Here is a 21588-nt window from a genome sequence, read left to right as displayed (position 1 = left end):
AAATATATAGTAAGTGAATTTAGCCATCAAAATTATCTGTCTCGAACACTTTATCTGGCCATGCCTCTGGTAAAATGTTTCAAGTCTGTCTATTTCCTACTGGAAAAAATAAATAAATTCTTTATCATGGCTTGTAGTACCCAATCCATGCATGCTTTAAAGATATTTCCAACTAGTGTTAACTCCCACCCCACTTTATGTAATATCCATGCTTATAAACCAACCGCATCTTGCTTTGTCATGTTTTTAGGGATTTTTTTTCCTTTTTATGCTAATTTTGCCTGTAGTGTCTCCCTACCCTATCCTGGTTTCTGGTCTAGCTCCTGGGTTTCTGATCCAGCCCTTGTTCATCCTATAAGTCTCTGCCTGTGTATCATGGAAACCCTGTTCCTTTGTCTTTTCAATACTTTGTACAAAGCTCCATTTTTATACTCACCATATTATTTTGCACTACTTGCTTGTTTTTCAGTCTCCTCTTCATTTTGGAACTCCTGAATGTCATTGACCTTTTACTCATTTCTAGATCTGGGAAGGACTAGATATAGTAAATATTCAGTAAATGTTTATTGAACTGAGCTGAAATTGACAGGGCTCTTGGGAAGGGACTCTTAATCAACATAAAAAGATATTGATTATAACCCCAAATGCCAAATTATTAATTTATACAGAGGGATAGATATACTTCGTACATAACTGAAAATTAAACTATTAATCATACATGTATCTCACTGAGCATAAAAATGAAGAGAAAGAAAATTGAAAATTTATCTCCTTCAAAAGAATATACCTCCATAGGAACCTGAAAACTTTCATTCTTTTTTTTAATGCTGTTTTTCAAATGAGTATTTCTGTGTTTACAAGTATATAATCATCATGTGATTTGTATTAATAGGGATAGGTATATATACAGAGAGGCTAAAATTTTCTGTTTTATGCTGATTTTTACTCATCTTATTTCTAAATTTACTTTCTTTCTTTTTTTAAAAAACCAGGCTTATCTTATTCCACCTCACTAAACTATGTACAACCATTTGTTAAATGTCTGGTTGTACTAGACATTTTCATGCTTCATAATTTAATTGATGTGTAAGGTATTGAATGAGAAATACAAAATACTAGTCCTGGCAACCACTGTAGGGGAGATTTTCCTGAGTATCCTGAGGCTGACTCATGCACAGAGTGAGACTTGCTAAGTTTTGAAGAATTAGTGGGACTCAGGTTTATACAGGTGGATGTGGGAGGCAGAGTGTAGACCAGGAGAGGATCAGGGAGGATTAAGACTACAGTGGTGATTTACATGAGAGGCTGAAGCTGGATTCTAGTGGTCTATGAATTCAAGTCCAACTTCTACCTACTGATAAAGGGAATTTATTATTTTTTTTAGCAGAGTGAGCCATGATAGGAGTCAAAGATCACTATGGCAGTGATGCCTAGAATTAACTGGGACTCTTGGCTCTTTCTTAAACCACTGGGTGGATTTAAGAAACCTATTTATGAGGCTGCTGCCAAGGTACAGGGGTGAGGTCATACATTTGGAGTCATCAGTTGGTATGGAAATGATTCAGCCTTTTATTTTCAAAAAAAAAGTTTCTTGACACTTTTTGCAAACTACTCTTGTAGTTAAAATTAGAGGTGGAAAGATGAATAAGTGCTCCTTTCCTCAAGCCTTTAATGGCCTAATGTAGGAGAGATGTTTTTTCAGCCTGTTAATTAAATGATGGATATAGTGTTATGGGAGCTCCCAAGAGGAGTGAATAACTTAGCCTCACAACAGAAAGATACTTGAGCTGACTTTTTGAATAAAAGAATTCCAGGTACAGTGAGGGAGAGGGAAATTCTAGGTGAAATGTAATCTTCAAAGGCCCTGTTGTCTGAAAGAGCCAGTCATGTTTGGAAAAGAGTGAGAAGTTAGGGCAGCTAGGAGGAGGGCTATAATGATCATCTGAGAGTTTGGGGGTGAAGTGGAAAGGCCAGCCTTTGGTGGATGTGGATGGAACTTGAAATCCTTTCTCTCACTTTCATAACACATTAGTTTTGGGTTTGTTTATTGAAAGCCTCAAAATATTTTAAAAATCAATATTAATTTTAGATGAATGAATAAATGAGCCTCTCTCCCTGATAATATTTTATAATTTTAAAATCCATGTCAGTAAGATGCTTCTCAGAGTGATATTTAAAAGGGGATATTATTTCTAAACAAATTCATGCTGGAGAATGTGTTGTTATAATTTCATGCTAATAGATCAATAGTACTTGGCTCTATATGAAATATGGAATATGAGTCAGTCGCTATCTTAAAAATATAAGTATGCATTGGCCATTTTAAGAATGATGGATTTAGATAACACGTGTATTAATTGGTGGCAAACAGTCTGATTACAAGTAAATACCAGCCGGGTGTCATGGCTCACGCCTGTAATCCCAGCACTTTGGGAGGCTAAGGCAGGTGGATTACCTGAGCTCATTTGGGAGGCTAAGGCAGGTGGATTACCTGAGCTCAGGAGTTCGAGACCAGCCTGGCAAAGATGGTGAAGCCCCATCTCTACCAAAAATAAAAAAAATTAGCCAGATGTAGTGTGTATGCCTATAATCTCAGCTACTAAGGAGGCTGAGGTAGGAGAATCTTGAACCTGGGAGGCAGAGGTTGCAGTGAGCCAAGATCATGCCACTACATTGCAGCCTAGGTTACAGAGTGAGAGCGTGTCTCAAAAAAAAAAGTAAATACCTTAGTGCTGAAGATACAAATAAGATTGTTTGTCATAAAGATATTACAGTGTGGTGGGAAGAATATGTTTAAGACTTGCTTTCACAGCGTATGAATTAATTTATCTAAGCTCTAATATTCTCACATATCTGATGTTCCAGCAGTCATTCAATGTTATTTAGAGTATCAGATGAGTTAGTAGTAGTGAACATACTTACAAACTTTTCAATGCTATTAGGTATTTCTTGCTGTTATCTTTAGAATGTTTTAGGTTAAGTCTTTATATTCTGCATTTAAGCTGGCCAAAAAAAATTGCTCTCACCTTCAGTTATTTGATATTTTTCCAAGAAAACGTAAACATGGTTTGGTAAATGGCAGAACAGTTTGTACAAGTCTAATTCCCCTGAACATGGCCGTTATAAACCATGGACAGAATGTATGAATGTATGGAGCATGGAGGATATTTAGGATAGTGAAAATGCTCTTTATTTTACTGTAATGGTAGATACATGTCATTATACATGTGTCCAAACCTATGAACTATACAGCACCAAGAATCAAACCTGATGTAAACTTTGGACTATGGGTGATAATGATATGCTGATGTAGACTCATCACTTGCAACAAATATCCCACTTTGGTGGAAGATGTTGCTAATCAGGGAGGCTGTGCATATGTGGGGCAGGAAGTATATGGGATATCTCTACCTTCCTCTCAATTTTATGATAATAGCAAAAAGGTTGGGGGCAGTAAATGGAATTACACATTTGTGAAATGGCGCAGTAGTATCTCTAGGTAGATTGATAAGTGAAAGATGCATGTTTTTATCTGTAGAAAACAACTAGAATATATTACAAAAAGATTATGAAAATTAAAATTAAAATGGAATACTTGCAATGTTTGGATAAGCCGAATAAAGGCAGTATATTAAGAACATAGGAATAAATGAGAGATGACACAAAGAGCAAAATGGTATACCTAAAACCCATTTATGGTAATAAATACATTAAATGTAAAAAATTATTGTACACTAAAAATGTGACTCAGATTTACATTGTCTAAAGGAGACACACTTTAATGCTATTTGACAGGTTGAAAGTGAAAGATTGGGAAAAGATATAGGATACAAAAGTAAGTATAAGATAGCTGGTGTGGCTATACTAATAGTCACACAAAGTGGACTTCTAGAGAGACAGTATTAGCAGAGATAAAGAAGGACATTTTATAACGACAAAGGAGCCAAGTCATCAGAAATAATAATGATACTAAATGTGTAGTTTACTTAGTAAGAGAACTTCAAAATACATGAAGCAAAAATTATCAGTTGGTAGTTACCCAGCAGCGTGAATGCACTTAATGCTGTAGAGCTGTATACTGAAAAATGGATAAAATGGTAATTTTATTTATATTTTACCACAATAAAAAATAGGCAAATCCAGTTTTGCAGAATTTTTAACTCTTTTTTTTAAACAATGATTGAACAACTAGATAAAAGAGGTTGTAAAAAAGCAGTACAATACTAATAAGTACCTTGTCAAAATTGGCATTGATAGACTACTACACCTGACAATACATATTATTTTTCTTTTTTTCCTCTTTTCTTTTCAAGACAGGATCTTGCTCTGTCACCCAGGCTGGAATGTAGTGGCATGAACATGGCTCACTGCAGCCTCAACCTCCTGGGCTCAAGCAGCCCTCCCGCCTCAGCCTCCTGAGTAGCTGAGACTAGAGGCACATGCCACCATGCCCCTTATTATTATTATTATTATTTTTGAGAGACAGGGTTTTGCCATGTTGGCCAGGCTTGTCTCAAACTCTTGGGTTCAATTGATCTACCTGCCTCAAGTCCCAAAGTGTTAGGATTACAAGGCTTGAGCCAACACGCCTGGCCTTACACATTATTTTTCAAGTTTACATTAGACAGTCTCCAGAATTATTCATATCATGGGGTCTAAAATCAATGTTAACAATTTATTAAATAAATTGAATACATAAAATATGTCCCCTGACCATAGCAGAATTAAATTAGAAACCAGTAACAATTAAGATAGCCCGAAAAAGCTGCAAATATTTGTAAATTAAAATAGCATGTTCTAAATAATTCATGGGTCTAAGGAGAAATCAGAGGGAAAATTGGAAAATAGCTTTGAATGGAAAGAAAATACAATATATTAAAATCTGTGAAATCCAGCTAGAGCAGTCCTTAGATGAAAGTATGTAGCTTAAAGTGGTTACAGTAGAAAAGAGGAAAGGTTTAAAGTCAGTGATCTAAGTTTCATGCTAAGAAGCTAGAAAAATAAGAGCAAATTAAACCCAAACAAAACAAAGAATGAAATAATAAAGATAAGAGCAGAAGTCAGTGTAACAGTTGGTTCTTTGAAAAGATTAATAAAATTGATAAACTGGCTATGACTGATCAACTGATTAAGAAGAAAAAAATAAAGTACAAATTATCAATATCAAGAATAAAAGAGGGCATGTCATTTCTATGGACATTATAAGGATAATGAAGGAATACTGTGAACAACTTTTTGCCAATAAATTTACCGACTTAGATGAGATGGTCATTTCCTTGACAATTATAGCTTACCAGAAATGGACATACAATGGAAAAGATGAGTATCCTATTTTATTAAATAAGCTAAATCATTATTAATAAGTTGTCTGCAAAGCAAATTCTAGGCCCATATAGATTTTTTTTTTCTTTGACAGGGTCTCACTCTGGCACTCAAGTGGCTGTGGTGCAGTGGCACGATCACAGCTCACTACAGCATGGACCTCCTAGGCTCAAGAGATCCTCCTACCTCAACCTCCTGAGTAGCTGGGACCACAGGCACACACAACCACACCTGGCAAATTTTTATATTTTTTGTGGAGATGGGGTTTCACCTTGTTGCCTAGGCTGGTTTTGAAATCCTGAGCTCAAGCAATCCAGCCACTGCAGCCTCCCAAAGTGCTGAGATTACAGGTATGAGCCACTGCACCGAGCCCCTGGTGAATTCCATAAAACATTTAAGGAAGAAATAGCTTCACCCTTAAACAAAAACTTGAAGAAAACAAAGGTAGAAGACATAACTTCCCAATAAGGTTTTTGAAGCCAGCATAATTCTAATATTGTGGCCTGAGTTGTTACAAGAAAAGAAAATTCTAGTCCAATTTCATGAACACAGACCAAAAAGTATCCTTAACAAAAAATTGGTAAGAATGAACCAAGCAGTATGTAAAAGGGGAATAAATCATGACCCAGGAAGGTTGATTGGTTTAGCATATAGAAAAATAATCTGTGCAAGTCACCATATTGAAATTATTCAATGGAGGCAAACATATATGATCATCTAAGTATATGCAGAGAAAATATTTGAGAGAATAACGTTCGTTTATGATAAAACTTTTCTGCAGAGCAGAATAGAAAAGGATATCCACACAAAAATTTGCAGCCAGCTTTATTCTTGGTGAAAAAAATGATGCTTTCTCTTATGACTGGTTGCTAGGCAAAAATATCCAGTATCATCACTTACATTCATCAACCAGAAAAGTTGATTCCAAAAATTTTTATGGAAAATCAGAAGACCTATAATTGCTAAACTATTTCAAAGAACAAAGTTGGAGGATTCACTGTCTAATTTCAAGATTTATTATAAAGCTAAAGTAATCAAGACAGTCTGGTAACAGTAGATAATGAATCATTGAAATAGAAGGAACAACCATATGAATGAATTTTTAAAACATTGTGCTGATTAAAAGAAGCAAGACATAAAACAGTACATTTCCCACGATTCCCTATGAAGTTAATCAATGTGCAAAATAAGCTATGGGGACAGAAATTTGATCAGTGGTTGTCTATGGCAATGGCAATTGAATGGAGAAGGGGTTCGAGAGAACTTCCTGGAATTATGGAAAGGTTCTTTTTCTTGACTGGGATAGTGGTTACAAGGGTGTGCATATTTTCTTAAAATTTAGAATGGGTACACCTTGGACATTTGCATTTTCTCATATATAAATTTTACCTAAAAAATAAATTAATTTTAATCTCATGGTAGATTTCCCTGTTATATTCCTGTTCTGCCTTGGCCAATGAATAACATAAATGTTTCTGCAAGAAATTTTTTTAATGGCTTCTGTTGGCATAACTCCTTTCCTTACTCCACCTACACTGGGCCTAAACCCCCATGATAGCAGTTGAATAATCCTGTTTTGTTGGATGATTACTAGAGTATAGGTTACTGGAATCCAGGGATGTCTGTTGAAGTTACTATTTCTCTACACTCCCTAGCCTAAAGCTTTTCATGGGTGATTCTCAGAGGTTGGTGGGGAAGAAAAGAAAAGGATATGTGTCTATTTAAGAAGTGTGTACATTATTTTCAGCAACAGTACTGTGGATTTTGTGCAGATCTTAACATATTTTACCGTACAGTTTAAAACTACCTAATATTTGTACAAAATGCCACACTCCATTGATGTAAACAATCTCGCATTCTGTCAGAACATATTTTGGTTCTTCTGCTATAATCATGACATTTTAAGTAACCTTGGCCAAGCCACTTATATGCTGATCTTAATTTACTTGCAGGAGTCTTCTCCTAAGCTATGTAGATAGAGTTAATATTTTGTTAGGCATATGTACCCGGCAATGATGGTTTGTTTGTTTACAGTTTACACAGAATCTTTCTCTAAGTAACACAGGAGTTGATCATTTCAGATCGTATATCACCTGCTTCTAACTTGTTTCGATTCCAATTGTGCACAATTAAATTTGTACCTTGAGCCGTGGTCTAATGTTTATCCTCTCGCTGCCGTCTGATTATCAAGTGTATCAGTTACCAGTGTGCATGTTTACATGGCCCATGGGGGCAGAGGAAAAGTAACTTTCCAGCCTAGGATCTCAATGTGGCAATGCTTTTTTTTCCTCCTAAAATAAACTTGTGAAGCATGAACTAAAGTTTAAAAATACGTTATCAAGTAAGTTGCTGTAACATAACTCTAGCAAGTGACGAAATTGACGAAATTCAGTGTTATCTGTGTGCATCTGAAACTTCTGCATTAAGTAGAAACATATTACATAAATCATAATTTATGTTTCATGACCATGTTATCATGTAAATATCTTGTTATTGATCAGTAATGATGACTGTTTCTTTTGTAAATCCAGGGATAAAGATCTTTTAGCAAATATATCACTCAGGTGATTATTCGCTCCTTTAGTATATGAAAAATTCAAAATGCATTTAAACATTAAACAATGTAGCTGGATAGCTCTGGATGTAGGGCTGAGGGCACAGTGTCTTGGATGAGGTTGAAGGTGTTTGAGTTATCCTTTTTTAAGGGAAATGTTTCACTGTCCTATTTATCACTGGAAAGTTCCAGCTCAGGGGATGCCATCTCTGGGAAAGTTTATTCATGATGCTCAGTGATTAGCTTTAGTGCTCAGCATTTAACATACATTCAGGAGATGTTTGCTGGGTAAATAGCTGAGTAACAGCTCAGAGAAATCACAAGGAATTCAGGCTTAGCTTTCCAAGCAAACACAATACATCTTCATTAGGTAATGTTTTCAAAGAATCTACTGATTCTAATTGCCAACCCTTTTTATTTCCAGTGAACTATTGCAAGAAAAAAAAGATTTGCTGTTTATTTTATAGTTATATGTGAAAGGACGCCAACTTGAAGCTGTAGAATTTTAAAGAATAAATCATCTTCACATTTATAATATTCCTCTGAACTATTCAGAATGGACTAACATGGACATGATAATCAATAGCAAAAGTTCAAACTAGAAGACAGTGGCAATAAAACCTAATTGGAATAACAGATACAGTTTTTTCATTTATTTTTTCTTAGTTCATTTTAAGACAGTATTGGATATCATTAGAGAATTTGCAAAAAACCTCACTGTACTCAGGTTGACATTTCAGAGATTATCAGTGAGCCAATCTTAGTGTTTCAGAAAGTATCAGGATTATCCGTGACTAAAAAGTATGAGGTGGTTATTTTGCTTGGAACCATAGTTTTGACAACATGAAGTTGGGAAACCAGTAAGGAAGTGATAGTTGACCTGTACCTTAATGCTCTCGTGGCCTGTTGGGAGGATAACTGGCTAAATGATTGTGGTGTCTGAAAACCTTTACTGTGCCTCTCTAAGTGAAAAGTGTCTTCCCTTGGTAGAATTCAGCTGCTCAAGGGCTATAAAAACAATTGCATGTTTTTAAAATTTGTAATGCATTGTAATAAACTTCCCTTAACGAGGATAGTTTTTCCATTACAACTTGACCTGCAGTTAAAACCACAGATCATATAGATCTTAACACTGTAAGGCGTTGGCAACCTTTTCATGTCATTTGGGAATTTAAAGATGAACAGGAACATAAGGGAGAAGGGAAAGAAACGGAACACGAATGCAGAACATAACTGTTCACGCCTGTACAGTTTCTTCAGGAGAAGTGAGGCTTGGGGAAACTTTTGGGATGCAGAGATTGAAAAATAAAGAAAAAGCAACTTTAGATTTATTATATTCATCATATACAATACTTTAAAAGGCTCAAATCCTTTAAAATCTTTCAAGTGAATATTTTTGCTCCTAATGGATTTTTTTTTAAATACCCACCTTCTTGTTTTCCTGCATGAAAAATCTACTTGTGTATCTTAAAGAAACATTAAACAAAATGTTAGATTGCTACAGTGTTCAAAATAAGAAGTACAAATTTACCCTTTACACATGAGGTATTTTAACTAGTAGTAAGCTATTTTAATAGTAATGCTCTTAGGGAGTTCTGATTTTGTAAGGATAGATGTTGAGAGAATCACAGGATATTCCATTTCCTACTAGCAGTTCTGTGTTGTTTAAATCCAGGTTGCTGTTACCCAGCCCATTGGGTGGTACTGTATTGGGCACCTGTGCTGGGCTCAATTAGGAGTGACAGCTCCCAGCCAGCCAGCTTTGCTTTGCTATTGCTGCAGTGTTTTACCACATTTAACAGAGGTGAGGGAATAATAGTTCCAGAGGGAATCTCTGAATTCTTTAAACATGAAGCTAAGGTAAATTAATGCCCCTTTTAATGTGTGCTACAGAATTAATTATCAAGTAATTATTGAACATTTAATATAGCTTGACTGACAATAAACATTTATTGTAGGAGGTAGACTGCCTGGATTTTAACTGTAGTTCTATTCCATACTAACCATGTATCTTCTTTGTGCCTCATTTCTTTGTCTATAAAGTGGGGATAATAATGGCACTCACCTCATAGGGTCGTTGTAAAATCATAGGAGTTAATGTTTCTTAATTCTTCTGAGCAGTGCTTGGCACACAGTAACTGGTGGTACACAGTAGCTATTACTATTGCTATTACTGTTGTTAGTAAATAATTATATGTCTATGCTGAGTTTGTGCATTCAACTAGGTTTTCACACTATGGGAACATAATCAGCACATCTCTGGAACTACTGAAGAGGAGATAACATGCTAACTCATTTTATTAGTTCAGAGACAAGGTCAATGATCATGAAGTGCAAAATTTTGTGACTTAAGGTAGCAGAAGTTAGAGGATTCTTGTCTTTAGTTACATAGGTGAGAGCAACAGGATTGTTTTAAAACAGGAATGTACAGTGAAGGACCTGTTTGGTTTGTTGTGAGCCCCCGGCCATCTAATGGAAGAGATAGCAGGCTTGCTCAGCTGAGCCGTAGAAGGAGGTCTGGCCCGGGAATGCAGGATGCATGATTCACAGAGCTTCAGTCTCTGAAACTGAGAAGGCTTCACCCGGGGCGAAATTGGTGGATAGCTGGCCTAACCTTGTCATTTGGAAGCATTCTTCTCCCCTTAAATGACCTGCGTGTGTAGGCAGGTGCTGGTTCTGCTAGCTGTGCCAGAAAATAGTTTATTTCGCAACCGTAAGTTTAGAAAATTTTAAATCTTTAGATGAGTGATCACGATGGTAAAGAATATACTACAGATTTTTAGAGCTCATGAGAACTTGGGATTTCTGCTTGACTTTGTGTTCATAGGTGCACTACTTGCCTGCAGAAGATAAATGGCGTTTCCCGTAAGGTGTGGACCTTGGGTGCTTCTTGTCCATGTTTACTCCCTGGGATTTAAAAATATTTCGATCCTTGGTTCTCAGCTCCAACTGCACATTAGCACCACCTGGAGAGCTTTTAATAAAACAGAACTCCCTGGGCCCAGAGCCCAGACCAATTAATCAAAATCCCTGGGGGAGGGTGGGGCTGGAAACTGATGGGTTTTACCAGCTTCCTAGGTGATTCTAATGTGAAACCAGGTGTAGAGTCCCTGGCTTAATTTAGAATAATGAGATCTCCTGTATCAATAGGAGAATACTTGCTTTTCTGGGGACTGCCTGCCCTAGTGTATCACAATATTCTGTCATTCATCTAATTGCTGCTTTTCTTGGACTTAGAACGACTGATAGTCCTGCTACTGCCTTAGTTTAGTTTCTAAAAATCCTTCTCTTTTCGTCTTCTGTTGAAATTTTTGTTAGTACCACAGCAAAAACAGCCTCTTAGTTACTTCCTATTCTCCAGTCTGCACGTCAGTAGAGGATTGACTGGTTTTCTCAAGAAATTGGTTTGTTCTACCTGCTGAAAATTTAGTTGGGTGATAAAGCCAGAACAAACAAGTTGCAATGAATTGATTGCGTGGTTAGGAGTTCAGGGAGGTGAAACATTTTTTACCGAGCATCCTCTCTGCCTTGGTATTGGCTGAATGATTTCACTTAATTCCCCCAGCAGTCTTATGAAATAGACACTGTCACCTGTGTGTTCAAATATTAAATTATTTGGCCAGGTGCTGTGGCTCACACCTGTAATCCCAGCACTTTGAGAGGCCTCGGTGGACAGATCATGAGGTCAGAAGTTCGAGACCAGCCTGGCCAATATGGTGAAACCTTGTCTCTACTAAAAATACAAAATTATCCGGGTGTGTTGGTGCACACCTATAGTCCCAGCTACTCAGGAGGCTGAATGAGGCGGGAGAATTGCTTGAACCTGGGAGACACAGGTTGCAGTGAGTCAAGATTGTGCCACTGTACTCCAGCCTGGGCAACAGAGCAAAACTCCATCTCAAAAATAAATAAATAAATAAGTAAAATGTTAAGTAACTTGACCAGGTTCTCATGGTTTGTCTGCCCAGAGCTGAAGTGATAGCCAGATCTGTTCCTGTATCCTCTCAGACATATAACACAGCTACCTCTGATCTTGTGTATTGCATTTCTACAAAGCCATGAAAATTATTCATGTCAAAATATTTTCATCATGAAAGGTAAATAAAACATAATAAAAAAAAGCTTTCTCATTTTACTTTTAGAAGTATTAGAATACAAATGCATAAAACATTTTTTTCTTGACTAATCTTTGGAAAGAAGTTTTAATATTCTTAAAGACTAGAAACAGGTACAAATTCCTTTCCCCCATGTTAGTGGAGGGCAACTGAACTGTACATTTTGGACCCAGACTCTTGCACAGATTTCAAAAGGTGGGAAGGCTTATTCTGTCTTCTGTAGCTCACTTAAGAAACATAGGCTAATATATATGCCTATATTTTCCTTTTATTTTTTGTCTTCTCTTCCCTTCTCTTTTTTTCTGTTTAAAAAAAACTTATAAAAATACTGCATCCTGGGATTTAATAGCAAGTGGTAGAGTGCAAAGTATTATGTGAGCATCTTGAACCTTAAAATGATTCAGTTTCTACATTCATATCAGTGCTTTTTGAAGTATTATCTGCAGCTTTTCTATCTTAATTTATGATCTTTCTTTGGAAAGATCATGAGAGGTATAGGTAAATAAATGAAACATAAAGACTTTCACCTTTAGGACTTTCAAAATTTATTTTGTAATCCAGTATATTTAGGGTCTACCTTTAAAAAATCACTTTTAAATAATTCGTAATATAGTATAAACATTTCTTTGACACAGCTCAGATGGAAATTTTATTGATTTACAGCAATAAAACATACATTTAAATAAGAGATTTAATTATACCAGTTAACATCTGAAGGAGAAGAGGTCAGAAGTATATATTTTTGTGAGCTGATCTCTGTAGCTCTTATGCAAGGACTTTTCCAGAAGAAAAGGTCTAGTTATATTTAGAATAATGAATAGTTTGGTGGGAAGGAATTACTGTGCAAGTAAGTTTGCAGAGATAAATGACCCAGAAGAGTTGTCACGTAAAATATTGTCATGTAAATCCAAAGCATGGTTATTTTCTGGTTAATAGGGAAAGTTTAGATATGCTTATGTATTATTTTATAAAATATGTACTAAATGCCTACTGTGTGCAAGATGATTAGATACTATGTTGAATACAAAGTTAAATAACATTAACCAATTGATTGGGATAGGTAAGTAATGTATTATAATACCAGATACAGAGACATAAATTAAGGTTAAAAACTGTGTGCTCTGTGGGTGAGTAGAGGTAGGAATGTTGGTGTAATTATCACAATCCATGGCTTAAAGCATAAGACACCTCTAATAAGATTTAAAACTGCAGGTCAAGTGATTCCTTTAGTCAGTCATTCATAAATTGTTTATTTACTTTCTAAATCTTGGTTAATTTTTCTGTTTCCATGTGTAGTTTTAGTTTGTAGTTTGGAGTAAGAGGTATTCTTACTACCCATGTGATGATTATATTTTTCTTCTACTTGTTTTAGAATTAAAATGAAATTGCATGGAAAATAGCAGACTTACTTTGTGAGATTTATCTCTGAAGCCTTCTGAAGCCTTTAAGGCTACTCTATATGTTCAGTGTAGCATAGCTTAAAAGGTAGAATAGCTTTGATAGATATTGAGCCAGGTGACTTTTCCATGACTTCCGCATATCAGCGTGGTTTGTTATAGAAATAGAATTGGCCTGCTGAGCTCTATTGTTAGGAATCTACCCTGGAACATACCTAGAGAAGTTGGATTAATATAAAACATCCAGGTATCCTGGATGCATGGAAGTTTCCATTTGAAAGAAATCTTGAAGTTTATCTAATTGAACCCCATTGGTTCAAAAAGATGGAGGCCTTAGAGATGTTAGGAAATCAGTCTGGTGATCATGATAATTTGGAGAGATCTTTGATATTGATATACTCATTACTATTTTTGTTATTCCTTGGATAGAGTTAAAATTACATTGTTATTTGCTATTTAGAATTTTGCCAGCCATTAAGAATAGACATGTAGGCCGGGTGCAGTGGCTCAAGCCTGTAATCCCAGCACTTTGGGAGGCCGAGGCGGGTGGATCACGAGGTCAAGAGATCAAGACCATCCTGGTCAACATGGTGAAACCCCGTCTCTACTAAAAATACAAAAAATTAGCTCGGCATTGTGGCGCGTGCCTGTAATCCCAGTTACTTAGGAGGCTGAGGCAGGAGAATTGCCTGAACCCAGGAGGCGGAGGTTGTGGTGAGCCGAGATCGCGCCATTGCACTCCAGCCTGGGTAACAAGAGCGAAACTCCATCTCAAAAAAAAAAAAAAAATAGACATGTAAAGGAGATAACAGATAAGTTAAAACTATGTGAGCAGATTTTTATATTTGTCGTCATTTTAATTAGGATTTTTTTGGTTTCTGACTCCATCTTTTTTTTTCCTGTAGGCTCCCATTTCTCACTTAATAATGATGAACAGGATGCTTGATGGCAAAATGAGATAGGAAAATTGTAAAAACAAAATTATAACTCATGATTCACAAATCAGAAATAACTATAAAGAAACAAACGGGAACTTATTTTAATGAAAAGTGTGCCTTTTAAGCACACTTTTTAGGAAGTTTTATCATAGCCCCATTTTATATTATAAAATACAAAATTATCTGTTAGTATGCATAGGAATGGTGATTATGATGATTTGCTTGATATGTTTGGTTTAGAATGTGTATACATAATTATTGTAACTTTTGGTCATTCATTTTCAATGTAATTTGTGGAGAGATCTCGATCTCTCCACAAATGAATAATTAGATTTTTCAATTTTCAGTATAGCACAAAAATATTTTTTCCTAGTGACACACAGACACACGAAGAAACTCACAAATAAGAAGATAATTCTGACTAACTTTACATGAAACATTACCATTGTTAACACAACACAAAAGTATAGGGTGAGCACATGTCAGTAGGAGCAAGTTTTACAATAAAAGTGGATTTTTTTCTTGCAGGTACATGTTGGGACTTGCAGCAATTCCAGCAGTTATACAGTTTTTTGGCTTTCTCTTTTTGCCTGAAAGCCCTCGATGGCTTATTCAGAAAGGACAGACTCAGAAGGCCCGTAGAATTTTATCTCAGATGCGTGGTAACCAGACCATTGATGAGGAATATGATAGCATCAAAAACAACATTGAAGAGGAGGAAAAAGAAGTTGGCTCAGGTATGTAGACTTCATACTTATATGAATTTAAATACTATACAGTGATCTTATTTGTCATTATTTTGTGTGTGTGTATACATATATTTTTAAATATATATATTTAAAATATATGGATATTTATATATATATCCATATATAAAATTATATGTGTATTATTAACTCTCCATATTAATTTAAAAGCTATTGAACTGTTTTCAAAATAATCTTTGTAAAAAATTAAGGCCAGGCACAGTGGCTCACACCTGTAATCCCAGCACTTTGGGAGGCCAAGGCAGGCGGATCACGAGGTCAAGAGATCGAGACCATCCTGCCCAACATGGTGAAACCCCATCTCTACTGAAAAAAAAATACAAAATATAGCTGGGTGTGGAAGTGCACACTCGTGGTTCCAGCTACTTGGGAGGCTGAGGCAGGAGAATCTCTTGAACCTGGGAGATGGAGGTTGCAGTGAGACGAGAACATGTCACTGCACTCCAGCCTGGTAACAAAATGAGACTCCATCTCAAAAAAAAAAAAAAAAGAAAGGAAAAAGAAAAAATTTAAAATGCTTTGTTTACGTTTGTTAAATTAATTTTCACACTAGTTTTTATAAAGAATATGAGTACCTCATATTTTATGTATTCTATGTACTAGTATGGGAATAAGTTTGTGTTTCCCTATTTTCATTAAAATATTTAATTCACTGTCTATTCTGAAATTCACCATGTCAGAAAACCAAGAAAAGAAAAGTCTCGTTAATTTATGTTGATGAATTTATTTTTGAAGAAGATATCATATAGAGATTTACAAAACAATTCTGAGGCAGCATCTATAATCTTGACAGTCTGCTTTGGGTAAGTGATTTGTAGGATGTAAACGATGGGAAAAGGTAGACATTTCAAAATACATTTTTTCAACAATAACAGCCTGTTCACTTCACATTTCCCAAATTGGCCTTATTTTCTGTTGAGCTTCCTTTTGCCTCTGCATTAATTGGTAGCTCAGGGGAGAGGCAGATTTTTATTACTCAAATTATTTTTCTTACCTGAGAAAATGCCAAGCACACCCACCCTTTGTTGCTACATGTCATACACAGGTGTTAGAAGATCTGTCTGGTCACCTTCTCCTAGCATCTTTGATGAAGCTGACCATGTTTGTCTTCCTCAAACAACAGAATGAGCACTCTGAAGAAGCTGGACTCTGTGTTAGCCACATGTGGCTTCATTTAAATTCACGTATCTGTAGCATGATGCTGTTACTTTCTTGCTCAGATCAAAGCCTCAGCTAACTAACTGTGAGCTCATGCTACGTGAAGGTCATTTTTTTTTAACACTTTTTGAGCATCTGCTTGGTGTCCAGCAAAGTAAGCATTTCCAGAGTAACATATTACTACAAAGATTAAGGAGAATTTTGCTTTAGCAGAATGATTTACTGAGTTCAACATTGTGTTCATTAAAAAATACTATCTTTGGCCAGGCATGGTGGCTCATGCTTGTAATCCCAGCATTTTGGGAGGCTGAGGTGGGCAGATCATGAGGTCAAGACCATCCTGGCCAACATAATGAAAGCCCGTCTCTACTAAAAATATAAAAATTAGCCAGGTGTGGTGGCACATGCCTGAAGGCCCAGCTACTCAGGAGACTGAGGCAGGAGAATAGCTTGAACCTGTGAGGCAGAGGTTGCAGTGAGCAGAGATCATGCCACTGCACTCCAGCCTGGGTGACAAGGTAAGACTCGTCTCAAAAAAAAAAAAAATTATCTTAAAATATCTATTTAAATTACAAGTAACTTCTTTTATGTGCCTGTCTAAATTCCTCTTCTCAGGAGCTCAAACGAAATATTAATTGTTTTTTTTTGTTTTGTTTTGTTTTGTTTTTGAGATGAATCTCACTCTGCCACCCAGGCTGCAGTGTAGCGGTGCAATCTCGGTTCACCGCAACCTCTGCCTCCCAAGTTCAAGTCATTCTCCTGCCTCAGCCTCCCCAGTAGCTGGGATTACAGGCACGTGCCACCACACCTGGCTAATTTTTGTATTTTATGTAGAGATAGGGTTTCACCATGTTGGCCAGGCTGGTCTCGAACTCCTGACATCAGGTGATCTGCCCACCTCAGCCTCCCAAAGTGCTGGGATTATAGGCTGAGCCACCACGCCCAGCCATGAATTTGTTTTAATTGTAGTAATTAGTGCATTTGAAGCTCACATACAAATAATGTTTACGTGGAAAGACTTTTCAGAGTAATAGAAAAATTTTTAAATACTATTTAGGGCCTGTATTTTTATTAATTTATATAAAGGACAAGACAATTAAATATTTAAAAGCCTTCTTGTTTCAGGATGGGGATATCATCGATTTTACTACAAATCATTAAGCATATAGCTTCATTTTGACTGCTTAAAAATATGTCTGACTACTGTAGCCATGCAGTGTTGACTGTGTATGTTATTTGAGTTTTATACCTTATTTGGAATATATAACCAAATGGATTTTTAAGGAAATCTGGGGTACATAAGGTTGCAATTACCTACATCTACTTTAGTTTTTATCAGAAGTCTTTGGGAGCTAACTAGAGCACCTTTTCTTGGATATAGATAAAATAATTCCCTATTCCCCAGTATTGTTTTAGATTCACATTTGGCACAGGTTTTTAAAAATACTGTAATGTTATTCACTGGATCCTAATAACATTTCTCATGCTTGAGTAAATACTCTAAACTTTGCAACTAATAGGATTATTAACCTATCCATTTCTGTATTTGTATTATTTGAAGTAATATCATCTTGCTTAATTTAAAAGCTAATCTCATGTTCTTTTTTAAAAAAAGTACACAGTTAAGAGCATTATGGCACGAACGCACGCACACAGATTTGCCACATTACATGGCACCAGTGATTGGGGACCTGATTTTTTATGATTAAGAAACTTAACCACAGTAAAACATGGTCTGCAAAACTGGGAATTGCATATCGGTATTGTAACGTCCAGGAGCAAGACTCTGGGCCAGTTTAATTGCAAAACAGAGACCAACCAGTGCAGGGACTTAATGTTAACCGACATGGTCTTGGCCCTCCAGCATGCTTCATTCAAGAATGATAGGCTAGATGGACAAATACATGTGAAGGAACAGCTAACTTCAAAGGAATAAAAATGCCCTGGCTCAGAAAAGATGAGTCAGTCACTGTGTTGGAGGGTTAGAGAATGGCCTGGTAATCTGTCCATGGATCCTGAGCAGTTGAATTTTGAGCCACGACATCAAGCCTGGGGACTGTGGGCAGTGAGTGCAGCTGCCTGGAGGGTACCTTGACGTAGGCACCACAAATTATCCAGATATTCCAGGAATTTAGAAAGAAGTTAAGACACTCTGTTTCTTATAAGGAGGAATGTTTAATCAGACATGGTGGCTTAGATACTTGTTCCCGTCAAGCTTACTAATAAATAGGTCTGATTCCAGATCAGTAAACCGTATCTTGTCTAGTAGTTCCTCAGTGGATTTGTGACTTGTGACAATTATGACACTTGCATATGTCATCCTTCTTTCTTCATGGGAATTTTTTTTTCTTGGTCACTTGAATTTAAACTTGACCTCTTTGAGGAAAATGGGCCTAGCTACTAAAGTGTATATTGGCTACATTAATTTGTTTTTTGGATGTGTGAGATTGTCTGTGTATACAGCATTTCTCTTGGTTTAAAAGCACACTTTATATAGTAGATATGGCAGTTGCTCTGGCCATGTCAGCAGCAAAGTTGAGGCTTCCAGGCCATCCCATGAAATAGGGTTGGACTACAGTGGAATCTCATCTCTTCTGCCCATGGCATTGAGGTCAGACTCCTTTGCATGACATACAATGTCTTGTGTGTTTTTTTCCACGATAGTTGGCAAAACAACAACGAAAAGGCAGTATGGGGAAAGAAGCAAACATTTGGTTTTCACGTGTGCTCAGCACTGTTTATACATCCTGTAGGAATAATAAAGTAAGACTAGCAGAAACAACAGCTTGGTTTGGAGAGCTCTCTGGAGTGGGAGACAGGGTGATGGAAGAATATTACTGGCTCTGTCTCAAACTTGCCATCTTCAGTGAATCTCGGGAGAGTTGCCGAGCCTCAGTTTCTTTTTAGATTTGTAAGAAAAGAAAGCCAGATTATAATAGCTCCAGGGTCTGATTTTTTTTTAGGGTTTTGAAAGTCTGTGAGAAGTGCCTCCTCTTTATTTCTAAATGCTATACAGAATTTCTTTCAAAACTATTTATTGAATGATGTGCTTCAGAGGTGGGGCTGTGGCAATAAATAAGACTGACAAGATTCTGGTCCATTCTCATGGGATGAGGCACACAAATAATAAATGAAAGAGCAATTAACTACCAGATAACTACAAATTATGGTAATTACTTTGAAAAAAAAAAAGAACAGAATAATAAAATGCTTATAAAAGGGACTAAAAAGAGATACTTTACATGGGGTGGTTAGGAAAGCCTCTCTGAAGAGATGAGCTTGAAGGGTGAAAAGGAATCAGCAATACAGAGAACTGGAGGGAAGACCGTTCCAGAGAGAGGAAACAGCAAATGCAAAATTCCATTTTATTAAGTGGGCCAGATGGATTTTTGCAGGTTTTGATCATAGCTACAAACTGTACACTTTAAGATACCGCAACAAGAACTAACTATGCATCTTTTATCTCAGGTTCTGGAGCCTAAGTGTTCAATTAGTAGGGACACAATTGCTATTTTCAGAATTGAAAGCAAATTTAAACACAAAGTGATATAAATGTCATTTCCATCGTTTTGTGGTATGTCTGGTCTGTGTTCCTAGTCTATGTCCTATTTGGACAGTTGTTTATTAGAGTCATGGGTTGCATTGTCAAAAGATACAGAATCTTTACAGAGACATAGGTAGTTACTTAAGCAATGACTGGCAAACTTTTCTGCTTAGGTTCAGAGTTAAGTGAAGAGAGGTAGGCCTTTTGGGGCCGGTTAATTATAACAGGAGGCAGCTGTAGTAAGCTCATATATATTTGAATTTTTCTGCTTTATCTTAGACCTTAACCAAAGTTTGTATTCTGTTTATAAAGTAACTGTTTTACTTGACTGGAAAAATGTTTTTTTCTAAATAGTTCCAGTGTTCATTCATTGACTTCATGGAACCCATCACTCTCTCATGTATATCTCTGGGATATGTATCCCTCAGTTTGACAGACATGTACTGAAAGAGTTTGGAGTTTCTCTCTTGGGCAAATTCATTAGACATGGTATTAAAAGTAGGGTCCGTCTATATCACTAGAGATGAGAGGTCATGTCTTAAATGACTGGGCATATAGAAGGCAAAGATTCTTTGTTTGGAGCTTTAGTTCCGAAAAGTTAAAAATTGTGAGAAAGAAGGTAAAACCAACCAATAAAAGAGAGAGGATTCTTTTGAAGTCAGTCTTAGGGAACAATCCAGAAATGAGAGGTATATTTTCATGTGCTTTATACAGCCTTGTTTCATTGCACTTATTTGACTTCTTTAGTTTCTTGTCTTGTACCAGAGAACAAGTGTACCCCGGGAGGAGGTGAAAGGAAAGCAAAGGCTGCTGCTCCCATGCCTTGTCAGAAGCAGCCCCTTGGCCCTGCTGGAGGAGCTCCGCAGGCAGAGCTTCTGGGAGGTCTTAGATGAATCCAGCCACCTTTCCACTCTGAATTGTGGTGCTAAGGCAGGATCACTGGAAGGAAAGCATGAACTACGAAAGCTTTCTCTAGAGAAACATACTGGAGTTGGTGTTAGAACTACTGCAAAAAGCTAGGGAAAGAACAAAGCAGTATTTTAGGGAGAATGAAGTTATTAGGACAGCAGCAGTGCAATGACAGACTGAGTAAAGGGATGAAGGCAAGGGGAACACTGACTGTACACCTTAGGGCAGTAGAGAGTGGCCTCTTATAAGTCTATTTATAGTACAGGTTCAATCCAAGGAACTTAAAAATGGTCATGGGTCTTTTTTCTGCTAAAAGAAAATGGCTATTTTTTGGGGGGGATCATGGCTGTCATGTATAGGAAGGGACAGCTGCATTTTTTTTTTTTTTACTCCAGTAATTTTGCAGTTTGGTCATGAAGTCTTACCTTCCCATAAGTCATTTTCTTTTTCTGTGAATTGATATTGCCTGTGGCCCTTACAGCAAATCGTATTCTGCAGAGAGGTCAGAGGGGGTAAATATTTATCATATTTCGGTAGAAATTATTCTGTATTTCTTTAGAAATCCAATTTCAGCATAATGACACTGCAGTCAAATACACATCGCAGTTGACGTCTGCTGCGCTTAGAGGCAAGTAGTCATTCTCCCCAATATATTTGGTAGTTTGCTTTTATCTTTTTCATGCGGTGGTAATACATTGTTAGGTGACCCAAGACAATGCATGCATGTCATTTACCAGGTGAACTTTAAATAGATATTGATAAATTGTTCTTGGCAAGATGACCTGCAATTTTCTGAATATTGGCAAAAAAATTGTATATCCAATATTCTAGAGGTTGTTGTGAAATTCCAAAAATTGTCAAAGTATTAGGCTGGTAAACAGTAG

General features: G+C 36.6%; 1 protein-coding gene across 1 annotated transcript in view; it reads left to right on the top strand.

The window, feature by feature from the left end:
- SLC2A13 (solute carrier family 2 member 13) overlaps positions 1 to 21588 on the top strand; it is a 342174-nt gene that overhangs the window by 65661 nt on the left and 254925 nt on the right. The window contains exon 3 of the mRNA XM_003926726.4: positions 14855 to 15063. Within this exon, the coding sequence (XP_003926775.2) occupies positions 14855 to 15063 (209 nt within the window). The remainder of the gene's footprint in view (positions 1 to 14854; positions 15064 to 21588) is intronic.

The sequence above is a fragment of the Saimiri boliviensis genome, chromosome 7 (genome assembly GCF_048565385.1).
Source record: "Saimiri boliviensis isolate mSaiBol1 chromosome 7, mSaiBol1.pri, whole genome shotgun sequence".
In the NCBI taxonomy this organism is placed as follows: Eukaryota; Metazoa; Chordata; class Mammalia; order Primates; family Cebidae; genus Saimiri; species Saimiri boliviensis.
Note: the sequence above shows the minus strand (reverse complement) of the source record. Positions and strands in the feature narration are given on the sequence as shown.